We start from the raw sequence: 13,378 nt of genomic DNA on the forward strand, positions 1-13,378 counted from the left end.
TAAATGCATCATACAAAATACAACATGCTAAACTGAATTTAATTAAATATTATATCTTAGAGCCTTAACTGTCTAGAACCTGTAAGAATCAGATTATTTATACAGAGCATGGCCAGCCAGTGAATGAAAATGATTAGGGGAGAAGTAGGTAGGCTGTATGCTAGTTTCTTTACCACCTGCATAGCCACATGAACCTGCCACTCTTCAGGTGGTAATTATTAATCATATTACCCAAGAGGTTCATAACCCATGCTCTCATCATTCACATTCTTTTTGTTGCAAGCCAAAGGTCATAAAATTTACAGCTGCTACAAATTTTTTAACTGAAATATGCTTGCTGTGTTAAGGGCACAGACTGTCATGAAAGCTCCCAAAATTTTCCCAAATTAACTTCCACTCAAGTCAAACCTGCTGATCTGGGAGCAGTCTGGGGCCACCGCTGCTGTCCTGTCCAAATATCGCCCTGCTAGTGGAGACACAGTCGCCGCTGCGAACATCACAGGCGGGCGTGATGCCCGAGGGACGGAGCGCGACAGACGCATCGGAGGCGAACAAAGTCCGCAGCGCTCCGCGTGCGCGGCTCTCTCCGGGGGCGAGGCAGATAAAGATGATGAAAAGGGCTCAGAATTTACATCACCCCCTCGCAGCCCGGCGCCTCAAAGCCTTCCTGGCGAAGCGGGAGCCTCGTCCCGTGATCCCTCTCCTGGCAGGGCTCTATCAAGCTGCCCTGCAGCATTGGCCCCCAGCGCTCGCCCTTGATTGAGCTTGCCGATGGGCTTCGCCCGCGGAAAAGGCGAGGGGTCTATTAATAAACAAGCTGTCTGCGCTCAATAACTGGCTGGTCTCCCAGCAGGCTGCAGCTACAGCCTTTTTCACAGAGGACATTTCCTCACCGCTGGATGAGGCGGTGCAGGGGTCAGCTTTTGGATTTAAAGATATTATGCTTCTGTGGATGTGTGAGTGTGCGTGCATATGTATCCACGCGAAGGGAGAGGGTACAGAGACATATGCGCATCACTGCTGATTCACACGAGCTATTTACATCATAAGAAGCAGAAACACATCATAGCAAAGATTTTTTTACAATTACCGCTCTTTTTATCTCACAGAGAGGCAGAGAGAGACGGAGGGAGAAAAAAGGGAGAGACAGAGGGGGAGAAGACGAGGAGAGAGAGACAGGGAGAGAAAGACAGTGACAGAAAGGAATGGAGAGCAACAGAGGTCTGGACACGGTTAATTTATTTTAAAATGGAATTACTGCTCTTCTGGAGGGAGGCATTTAATTTACAAACATAAAGACTGATAAAAAAAAAAATACAAAAACACAATCTTTTTTTTCAGAAGCTTAATTTCAATTAAGACTCAAAATTACTGGAGCAACGGTCCCTGCTAGTTAATGACCGCTTTACGGTAATTCATATTTAAAATGGTCCCTATTGAGAAAGAACTGTCAGCCGCATGCTGGCTGTGAATGAAAGCCCGGCTGCAGATGGGTGGGAAGCAGCGCTTAGCGAGCATCCACCGCACACTCGTCACTCTCATCCACATTTATGTCTGAAGCACCAAGAACAGGACCGTCTGATTACACCTCCCAAACGATGCTACACACGCCTGCGTGAGCTCTTCCACCGCTGTTGCTCAGCATAATGTACTTTTGTAATTGGACCATGTAGGTGCTTCCAATAATGTTAATCATGACTAGTAAAATAAACCACTCAGCTGCCGGAGCTAAGCTGAATATAACAGGCCAATAAAAAACATTTAATTACTGCGTGATTAAAAGAGATGCGGTGGGGTGAGTTAATGTGCATGTGTGCGTGCGCGGTAGAGTACGCTAGGTTCACTTCTCTTGGTTACCTACTTTGCTAGCTTTTATTAAGGAAATCGTGAAGAATAAATCAATGCCATTTAAGACAGATGCTATATAAACAGAATCATTCATGTGTGTCCTTTGTAACCCTAGCAATTTTTTTTGTAATTGTTTTGTACCTTTTTTGTGCTTATGTGCCTGTCCCTCTGTCAATAGTGTTTAGCTCTTTGTTCATGGTGTATTACTGGTGCACAGAATGGAGGCGGGTGAGTGTAACGGCTTGTACTCAGTGGGTTATAAAATGTGAGGGCTTGTACTCAGTGGGTTATGGGGTTTGAGGGCTTGTACTCAGTGGGTTATGGGGTTTGAGGGCTTGTACTCAGTGGGTTATGCTGTGTGAGGGCTTGTACTCAGTGGGTTATGGGGTTTGAGGGCTTGTACTCAGTGGGTTATGCTGTGTGAGGGCTTGTACTCAGTGGGTTATGGGGTTTGAGGGCTTGTACTCAGTGGGTTATGGGGTTTGAGGGCTTGTACTCAGTGGGTTATGGGGTTTGAGGGCTTGTACTCAGTGGGTTATGGGGTTTGAGGGCTTGTACTCAGTGGGTTATGCTGTGTGAGGGCTTGTACTCAGTGGGTTATGGAGTATGAGGGCTTGTATTCAGTGTGTTATGGAGAATGAGGGCTTGTATTCAGTGGGTTATGGAGAATGAGGGCTTGTATTCAGTGGGTTATGGTGTGTGAGGGCCTGCACTCAGTGGGTTATGCATGCTTAATTACACCAGAATGCTATGTGGTGATTAACGACCCTAAATGAATTACACATGCTTCACCTTTTTGTAATTGATATGCCGCGCCTCCCTCGGCAACTGGCTGACTTGCCATTCAATCTCTCCTTGAGGCCTCCCGGCATCCTTGTCTCAGCAGACACCCACTCAATATTCTATTTATGCAAATTCAAAGAGTGTATATGGCTATAACATCCATCTATCTATGATGAAGGGCCTTGTTCATTGCATGGCATCAGTCATGAATGACTCCACTCCATGGATCTTGTGCCTGGCTTCCTGGCGGCTGCGTGCGCAGGTGGGGTCTGTACTGTACTAATGGCTCTGGTGCAGGAGGACCCAGGCAGGGCGCTAGGCTAGACTAATCTAATGGCGCATTGTTGTGAACAGATCTAGTTCCCCACTAGAACCCCTTCACCATCCTGTCTGCCAGCCATTAAAACCAGATGGGTTGTCCAGTAAGGTTCAGAGCTATCATGAGCTGTTCACCTGCACTGATACTTTCCCCAGGCTGATTATTTCCACATGCTTCCAAAACCCCAAGCAGTCAGCAAAAAGCTTCACTGCTTGCGCCTGACCAGACTAAGAATTATGTGCTATGAGTGACACAGAAATGGAGAGTTCCCTCCTATTTCTGGTGTGGCTGGTTCACTGCCCTAAAGACCCACTGGCGAGATTAGTGGCTGGCCTTGGGCTGGGGAGTCTGAAGGCTGTGCAGCCGTGTCTGTGCTGCAGCAGATGGGGCTGAAGTGATTACAAACGCATTTTGTAATTACGCCATATCCTCCCGGTCGGCCCCCCCATCGTGACAAGGGGCTGTTTGATCTGATGCTTCACCGAGTCCAAATGACAGTGGGAAACAGGGGCAGGGGACTGGATGCATGCTTGTCATTCTTGTGAAAAGCAGCCGAAATGGACACGGACCTGTTTGCTCAGATCCCCCCCCCGTGACCATGTGCCCTGTATCATGACCTCTTTATCCCCTTAAAAAGATAAGGAGGAAAGGATTAAAGGACGGGCCAAAAATGCTTTGAGAAAAACAAAGCTCTCCAAGATTTTCTCTCAGCACTATTTAATTAGCCCTGTCCTTGGGGAGAACCTATTAGCACATTGCTGGTGCTAAAAAGTTTTGCCACTTCTGTGCTATTTTTTACTTCTGGAGCATGGGGGTCTACCATCTTAGACAAGATGGGCTCTACATAAGCCGCGTTTCCACCAAAATTACCCGGAACTTTCAGTCCCAGGAACTACTTTACCAGGAACTAAAAGGTTCCTTCAGCCAATGGTTGTCTGCGTTTCCACCGGGGTCTAAAGTACCGCGAAGATTAGGCAAATTAGCCCACTGACGTTGTCGTCGGTCCATCTGTCATATGATTTCTTCTGTAACCCCATACTACCACCGAAGTAGCCTACATTATTTTCTAATAACCGGGACAGCCCGGAGGGGTTTATTCCACTTATATACAACGGGTTACCAACAATGACTATATATGGTTACTTTTGTATTTATTGATTTTCATATATCCTCTCAAACACATTCATTAACAGCAGAAAACATGCACACGTTGTTAACAATTTGCTGTTTTATTACTTTCTCGTCGTCAATTCCATATAGGCTAATCGCAAAATGACAAGAATAGAACGAAAACTCGGACTTGCGTGAAAATGTAAATTAGCAGTGGTACAGCCACCGTTTGCTTTCCTTCGAAGTTACTGCTAGCCGAGCAGCGAAGTGTGCCCTCCAGATGCGAACCATGCACCATAAATGAGTCCATAGTCTTCCTGGTCTTTTCGTGGAATTGAAAAATGGCAGTAAAATTACGGCAGTCTGAAAAAGCTAAAGGGAAGATGACTAGAATTAACCTGTTATTTTACCCAGATAAAAAGTGCGGAAGGTGATTTCCAGTTTGCTTGTACTGTATCACCAATGTTAATTATGCAGAACTACCGCATACCTCACATAACTGTATCAAACGTTTTGAGTCAATTACAACGGGCTAACAAAGAAAATCCGGAAGAAAATATTCAGCAACCGAATTAATCCGTTTGAATGTTTTGGTAGCCTACTTAATATGCTGTCCCAGCACGAATGCTTAGCATTTTATAAAACGAATACTAAAGCAAGAAAAGAACAGAAGAGCACACGTTATAATTCCAAGACGTTATAACCAAGAAGTAGGCTACTGCGCCGCATAACATACAAGTTTGATTTGAAGTTATTATGAAAATAAATTGGTTTGCCGGTGCATATTTTCAAACATGGCGGGTAATGGCGGAAAATAAATACAACACAAATGCTACGAGTACTCGACCAATCAGAAATGTTCAGCGCTGCAAGCTCCACCCAAAAGGTTCCTGTACTTTCGGAAAGTACTACCTCCCGAGCAGGAACGTTTTGGGGGGTAAAACAAAGCCCCCAGAACTAAATTTAGACCCTAGTTCCTGCGGTGGAAACGCACTGAGTTCCTCAAAAGGTTCCTAGTTCCGGGGTATAGTTCCTGCGGTGGAAACGCGGCTATAGTAGGCCTCAGCCGTTGAAAGGAAAGAATGCACTAAATTTGAGTGTGTGCTTCGATGCTTTTGGCCTTTTTAGTCCGTAGCCCCTAAGGCCAGGTTTACGAGCCAATAACGCCTGAGGTCATGGACTCCCTGTCTGTCAGAATAAGTGAGCATTTTTGCATCATTCTGGACCGACACAATACCCAATGATTCCTCTCACTGAGTCTGCAAAAGAAGTCCAGAAAGAACATTGTGATTGACCTCTTGAATTAGGTTTTTGCTTTTTGAACAGCAGACAATGGCCAAATAGCCATTTATCTTCTTGTTTCTTTTCCAATTGGCTTTCAATTAGCATACGTTCATAAGTTCTCCTTGCAGTAAACCATCTTCTTTTTCATCCATCAAAATATTTATAATTTATCCACAATACAAGCACAGAAATAAACTACTGATTTAATGAACTGAACACAACTTCAGTTCCATGTCTCTACACATTTACTTTCCATTGCTGAGATTGGAATACTAAGTCCCAACCCACATACACATGTCTTAGGTAACCCATGAGTACCAAACATCATTGATTTAGGCAGAGATTCTTGAAGTCTTCAGGATTACAGATGTAAAATTTTGGCAGACGGGTTCCCTAATATCCAGCTTAGTTCCAAATATTTAACTGCTGGATCATGTCCAAACAATTCCTTACAGGGGAGTCATCTGATTGGTGTACTCTCACTGTAAATGGTCTAGAACACCCAGCTGAATAGACTGGGTGCCGGGGTCACTGGGATCTGACTGATCAATGTCAAAGAATAATTTAATGTGAATGGGAGATGATGAGAACAGCATGACACAAGCTGGCCATCTTTAAGCCAAACAGAGATGCAAAATGTGTGAGTGGTGCCAATAAAATGGATATTACTGAATATAACATGCAAGGAGGAGTTACCATTCAGAACAACTATTACTCAAAAGCATAACACACAGTATCGCTCAAATTATGCATTGATATTTATTTTCTGCAAAAACAGACAGACAGATGTTAGGGAAAATGAGCTGGAGGGGCTGATTTAAATCCCAGGGTGGAACTACAGTACTGAGACATAAAACTGCCATTCGACTTGTTCAAGGCCAAATGACTGTTTTATAGTTCAATAACTAGTGGAACTGAAGAACGCCATGGAATTAGTATTAGTTAAATTTGTCTTATTCTTTTTCATATTATTCAAAATGAAAGTAAACAGGAAGTCTTTCAATAATAAATCCTCTTTGTTATTTTTGTTTTTCACAGACACACAAAAGACGCGCTGGGAATGTTAAGGTATAGTATCTCCATCCTGGATGATAGCGAAATGCTAAATTGCCCTAATAAAAAGCAGTCCACAGAGTTTCCGCTAGTCAGCATGATACACTGTACAAGAGCAGCTCCCCAGGAGCCTTTCCCATCCACTCCAGCGCCCCTCACTCTCTCCACCCCCGTCCTCGTGTCCTGCCATGCACTCCCCATGCTGTTAACCGCCTGCCCCGCAACTTCAAAGTATAATCAAAAGCATAATTATTTACATTTACTGTGTCTGCTGTAATAATCCCACCAGCTGGGATCTATCAGTGCTCTGAGCTTGCATATTAATGATGGCTGGATCTGTGGACATTCTATGCATATAATGAACTTAAATGATGGCGAAATAGTCTTTTTTTCCCCCATGTGAAGGTATTCCTGGCAAGTCAGGAGTCCAGCAGACCCAATTATTTCTCTAGGCGCCTACACGGGAAATGTTAATGTCCTGTTACACAGAGGGTTTTCAATAATACAGCTCGGCTCACTATATATGTATAGACAACCAGACTTAAAATATATTTTCATGTTTCAGGAGAAGGTTGTTATTTCTATGGTATATTCCATAGTATAAGACTTGGGTTATATTTATGAAAAAAAGCTTAATTGTTCATCACAGTGACTGACGTTCTCTCCGTCAGCTGCCGTAGTTTCATATACAAATTCCATTTGTTAAATCAACTTGGGTTTAATCTCCCCAATAGTCTCCTGCTAATCAAGAACAGAACCGCTTTTTACGCTGTTGGACAAGCAAGACACAACGCAACAAGTGAGCACAGACAGGGTGTGCAGGACAAACAGACAGATAGACAGTCAGACAAATAGTCTACATACCGGTGGGATCCTGATGGGCTGGCAGGGAAATGATGCTCCTTGAGGCAGCAAGAGACCGTGTCTCTTCTTACCTGTGGGGCAAATCGAGACTTAGATTTGGCAAAGAGTTCCAATCATTCGCTGGGAAAACAGGCAGACATGAGTAGAGGCACAACACAAGGCTCACAATGGCACATGACCACAGAGTTCGAAGGGTCAGACACCAATGACCTCTGGAGAAGCATGCCACACTTGACCTGTGACACAGGAAGTAAATAAAACCACTTGACAACGAATTGTAGTGAATTCACTACTAATGTTCTACGTGGTTTTTCTGTTGCGGCTGAGAGAGAAGCCTGTATGACTGCTCACTGCCTGACGGACACCAGTGGTACAGCAGTCTGCCCGCCAGGGCGTGTCCCAAACACCGGCCATGCCCTGCACATCCTCCCAGCCAGCTGTGCGCTGAGCTGGGTGTGCTGCCCTTCTTTCCAGGGCCAGGCTGCCTCTGTACAATTTCAGGACAACTGAAAAATCAATTTCCGCCTCACGTAGCTGCTGTGCTGCAGTGACTCATGCCTGCCCTGCTCAGTGTGAGCTGGGCCATCAGGCAGCTACCCCATACAGCACCATGGCATCATGCCTCGTTCTCCGGGCACTATCGCCATTACGATTTAAAAAAAACCCCTAGAAGTTTAGTCGACCTGAAACATCATAGATCGTTGCGCATAAATTATGACGTGACAGTCACTTCATGGTAAATCAATGTGAAGGAAGCCTAAGACTTAATTAGTGGTGCTGATTGCGGTAATGGATGGGCTCAGGGGCAGCTCTTCACCTCAGTCAAGTGGCGGAGGTGCGGGGCTCGAGAGCCATAGAATCCTGACCCACATTTCACACCGGCTCTGGATAAGGGCAGCTGCTAAATTGCTTAATAATAATAACATCCTCCCATGTGTCTCCACAAAGGATGACAATGTATCGCTGGTAATTAAACTCTATCAAGATGGACAGAGGAAATGTCCCATTACTCATCTATCATGCCATGCATTAGGACCTGTCAACACACAAACCTTCAACAATGTGCACGTGCTTATGCGATTTAATATATACATGGTATTGCGTATGTGTGCACTGCCATCTGGCTCACATAGTGCTTAAATAAAAAAGGAACATACAGTTTTATGCAAATGTATTTTTTTCTTCAACTTTTCTATGTGTTAATACCTGAAACAACTACTTGATGTGCATATGTGTGGATGAGAATGGCTTTGTGTGTGTGCGTGCACATGTGTGAATGCGTGTGTGTGTGTCTGTGTGGGTGGTGCATCTGCATCTAAATGTGCATGTTTCTATACAGTGTTTGTAACTACACAGGGGGACGCATTACAGTTAATTATAGATGAGAATAAAAAGTTGCGCGATGAATGAAGACACATTGTTACATCATTATCTGAAGGTTCTCTCCCCCAAAGGTTTTCAGAAAAGGCATAATAGCCTCCAGAATACAATATTGTCTAGCGCACTTGTGAGACATACAGCAATTTACTATCTTTAGGTATGCCTTTGTGTAAATAAAGCTGTGCTAATGAATAAGCTTTATTTACGCACAGAGAGGCTGGCTCCCACTTAATGACCCGGTGCCTTTATGTCTTTCCCCCTTTGTCTCCCTCTCTCCCTCTCTTCCGGGCGGCTCCTTTGTTGTCTTTTGTGTTTGACTTTTTTTCACGAACGAGCCAGTTTATTTATGTGATTTTTTTTCTCCCTTCACCCGCTCGCCATGCCCGACATGCCCGGTGAAACGCGGGGAGCTGCAGTCGTTCTTCGATTCCGGGGACAATGAAACGGGAGGTGGGTTTGGGGGGGGGGGGGGGGTGGCGGCGATGGTGCGGCTAGGCGGAGCGTACGCCGCAGAACGGGGCGTGCTGCAGCGCTGCTGCCCTGATTGCTGCTCGGCGAGTGATAGATGGGAGCTAGCGCCCTGAAACTAATTCCTCCCTCGCTCGCTTCCTGCTGAAATGCCCTTGTCACGCGGGCGCCATAACAAACAGCCGCGCTCCCTCAGACTGCGTCCATTTCACGCTGAAGGAGATGCATGTGCACAGTTTAGCGGGCTCGCCTGCTCGGATGTCTCGAGTGACACGCGTAATGATATTTAAAATATATATATATATATATATATATATGGTGAGGATATTTGCTTGTCCTCCCTCTTTCTTGGGGGAGGGGTGGAAGAGGGGGTCTGTAATGAGATTTCCAGCCTTTTCCGTGGCTCACCTGCTCGAACCTCTCTCATTACACAAACCGACGGGCGCAGGACTCTGAGAGCTGGCGCTTGGGGTTGGGGGATGGGGCTCCTGGCTACTGTCCCCATCCATCACGGCGGACAGCAGCTAAACCACTCTGACCCTGACCAGCCCTGCAAACATCGGAGCTGCAGTGGGCTGCTGAAAGCCTTCTATTTGTACAGCGTCGCTTATATATGCATGAGTGAGACACTGAAATGAGAATATAAATAAGGTTGACTTGCATCTTAGATTGCTCCATATATAACCTCCCCCCCACCCTTCCCCCTTCCCTCCTTCTCAGTCCCCCTCACTTCTCCTGACTGCTGGGGAGGTGGAGAATAAGGCACAGTGGTGAGCGCGGGTCAGTCATTGTTTCTGCTGTGGGAACACTGCGCACACACCCTGGACAATGGAGGAGAGCACTTCTGGGGCTAATTATGAGTGGAGCTGGATAACACCCTTGATATGAGTCTAAATGTCAAGTGTGTGATTAAGTAAGAAAGAGCGGAGGCGGAGAAAGGGGGGAAAGACACAAAGGAATATTCACAAAGTAGCTAGGATTTCTCTCCCTTTTTATCGACAGCTTGTCTATTTCTTGAAACAGCCTGTTTTCTTAATACGGCAATAACCTACTAGATACCTGTAGAACTGATGAAGTCAATGAGATATTCAGATGTACAGTTAGGGTGCATACACAATGTGCCTTCGACAAAGGGTTGCTCACAAAGTCAATTAATCTCAAATGCACAGCCATATATGGTCAGTTTGATTGTTCCTAAAATTTTAGGAACTTCCCAACTGGGAGTCAGACACTAAGAAAACAGAAAACACAATGGATGTATTTAAATTCACCTGACACCGGTACATTATAATAAGACATGACAACCTGAAGTTAATAATTCACAACAAAATTCACATAGCAAAAACATAATTTGACATTAAACCGCCAATTTAGCACGGTATTATGGTCTGGAAAACGTTTCACACAGGCAAGCTGAATAACCTCTGAACAAAACCTGTGACTTAAAAATATGTCCAGTCTTCAGAACTAGAGGAAGCCTGACACGTCAGGATTTTTCAGGTTGTAACGGTGTGCACCCAGCTAATACTGGTTTATAAAATCCGTTTAGATGAATTGAGTCCAGATTTCTGGAGTGGGGCTCTGTGGTGGAGGCTTAAGAGCTTTAAACCAAGAGAGCACCAAGAGCACAGGCAGTGCAGCCGATACTGGTCCAGAGCCCTTTCACTGGCCACTTTCATCATGTGCTGAAAGACGCGAGTCTCAGCACACTCCAGGGCATTCTGGGAACGCTCAATAACAAACTCACATTTTATGTTCTTTTTTAAGGCTACTTTAATGGAATAGAACACAGGACAAACACTTTCCAGCAAACCCCTCAGCTGCGACACTGTGATGCTTGTTTATCAATCTCCACCATTTTATCAGCCTCAGTTCTTATGCTGTTTTATACAGAGATTTTGTGATAATGGTAGTATGAACTCACTGCTCTTATTGGCAGCAATAAAACCTGACAATTGGCTCTCTGGTGGACATGGGGAATTAGAAGAGCAATATCACGCTGTAAATGAAACCCTCACTGATGTAGCATCTGCAGGAAGTGCATTGCTGCTGGACATGGCTGAAATACTGGTGCGGGGCTGAGAGTGAGCTGTTCAGCACAGCCCCTGCCTTCTGTGATCTGCTACCTGCTCAGGGAGGAGGCCAGCCAAATGAGCTCAATCTAGCCCTATCATTTATCAAGGCTTCAAGTGTGCCCATTTGGTAGTCATTTGAGGGCGATTAGAGGTGGCCTTATCTCCCTGGTGCTGCTGTCTTAACACTGATTAACTGAAGGTAGTCATTACCACACATTTTCGTCTGGGCTAATTCAGAGACTATTCCACAGCCGATCAGTGGGAGAGCAGCGATGGTCTCTCCTGCTCCTGACATCAGCGGTCAGCGGGCTAGCTCTCGCTGTGCAAAAAATTGAACACACCGGCACGCAGACAAACAACACATCCACACATACACACGTACACCCCGCTGTAAAAAGTTGGCTCTGAATCCTTGAACTCGGGGCTACTGGTGCAGAATTAGTCACCATCTCCACAAAGGCTTTTTCTGAGGTGTAATTAAGGGCAGTGAAGCCTCTCTCTCAGCTCCACCGGCGGAGCTGAAGCGCGAGCCGCGCCAACCACGGCTCAGCGGCCCGCCGGCCAATCAGAGCCAACGCTCCAGGAACAGAGAGGGACATCAGGGCTCCATTATCCCGCCATCACTTTCCATAATGAGGGTGTCACTAAAAGACATGAAACCCTTAAAGTACTATTTTCATTTGAGTTAATCTGGCTCATGCAATATTAAACCTTCTGACCACACAAACTGTTCATCATCTGTATCAATGTCAGTTCGCCGCTCGAGACCCACGATGATTGCAGATCAAACTATTTTCAATGAATGAGAGAAGGGAAACTTCAGGAGCTCATGCAAAGAGGAACAATCTATTTAACCGTCTACAAAGGAAAGACTGTAGTAAATAAACCAAAGGTTTAACACATTTTATCATTAGTTTGCTATCCAGAACAAATTCACAAGGTATCGCAATAACATATTTCTTCACTATTCTATCCCACCCACGGAACAAGCTGCGAAATATTCAAACACACACAACACTGAAAATTAAGTTAATTAATTCCCGGTGGCAGTTAGTGGATGTGACTCTCTGAATGCACATCAGTATTCTGTGAGGTATTCCGGCTCAATCTGAAGATATTTGAAGCTGGGGAGCCTAGGAGGACCATTCCTCTGAATAAAGCGACTGCCCATTCAGCAGGGTGAGAGCAAGGCTGATGAATAGTGTGAGAAAAGAACGTCAAATCTGCAGGGCTCTCCAGAGCACAATAGCGCTGTGTCTCTCTGAAGGAGATCTGCTGCAATCAAGAACATGCCTCTATAAATATTCTGTCCCACTACCAGCTTCAATAAAAACGCTTCCCATTTCAAAGTGATTCATTCCAAACAGCGACCCTGAAGTCTATAATGAATGCAGTTCCCAGGCATTAGAATTCTTTATTGTTAAGGACAGGAGAGGTGTTCGGCTATCTACAGTAGCTGAAGAAAGGAAAAACATCAAAGAGCCTACACATGGTTCTCCAGTAAAATAGAACCATTCGGAGAATGGATTATTAGCACGCAAACTGCAAACTTTCGGTCTATAATGAATACAGGAACAGTTAATTGCCATGTCTGTGCCATCATTATATAATACATGTCAGTTTACATTACATCAATCAATAATGAGGAACTGGGAACAGTGAAAAAGGAAATTGCTGACTCCTGTAATACCAGGGACATACTTCATCATCGTAGATAAATTGAGTTTATGAATGATATTTTATCAGAGGTCTGCACTTTGTAAACATCACACAAAGCGTCGCAAACAAATGAGACGTCCGCCCTGTCTGTAAGAGTGCAAAGAACCCTGGAAAGAGCCGGCACTTCATCAAACGGGACGGCCGTAAAAGTGGCGGCATTTTCATTACAATGGGACGTCGCAGACAGCCCTCCTTTGTGATGCTAATCAGCGCCGCGCGCGGTGTCTGCCGGGCCGAGACACGCCGGGCGCCGTCCCGCGGTCCGCTCGCGGCACGGGAACATCTGCGGGCGCGGTGCCGCACATGCACACGCACCGCAACACGCCAAGCCAACTTCCATATGCTGACAACATCACACACCTGACTGAACAAACAAACCCCTTCATTCACCAAAGCTTATGCCTCAAGGTGCACTTAACTGGATGAAAGCAGGAAAAACAAACCTGGGATATAATTATGCAGCAAAAGACTGAAG

General features: G+C 45.3%; 1 protein-coding gene across 8 annotated transcripts in view; it reads right to left on the reverse strand.

Moving 5' to 3' along the window:
* The window catches only part of LOC135248245 (trinucleotide repeat-containing gene 6A protein-like), a 101,419-nt gene that overhangs the window by 51,704 nt on the left and 36,337 nt on the right, over nt 1–13,378 (reverse strand). For all 8 annotated transcript variants that reach the window (XM_064322629.1, XM_064322638.1, XM_064322627.1 and 5 more), the window contains one exon: nt 7,262–7,332. In XM_064322629.1, coding sequence (XP_064178699.1) covers nt 7,262–7,332 — 71 coding nt within the window. The remainder of the gene's footprint in view (nt 1–7,261; nt 7,333–13,378) is intronic.

Source organism: Anguilla rostrata, chromosome 2 (genome assembly GCF_018555375.3).
Source record: "Anguilla rostrata isolate EN2019 chromosome 2, ASM1855537v3, whole genome shotgun sequence".
Lineage (NCBI taxonomy): Eukaryota > Metazoa > Chordata > Actinopteri > Anguilliformes > Anguillidae > Anguilla > Anguilla rostrata.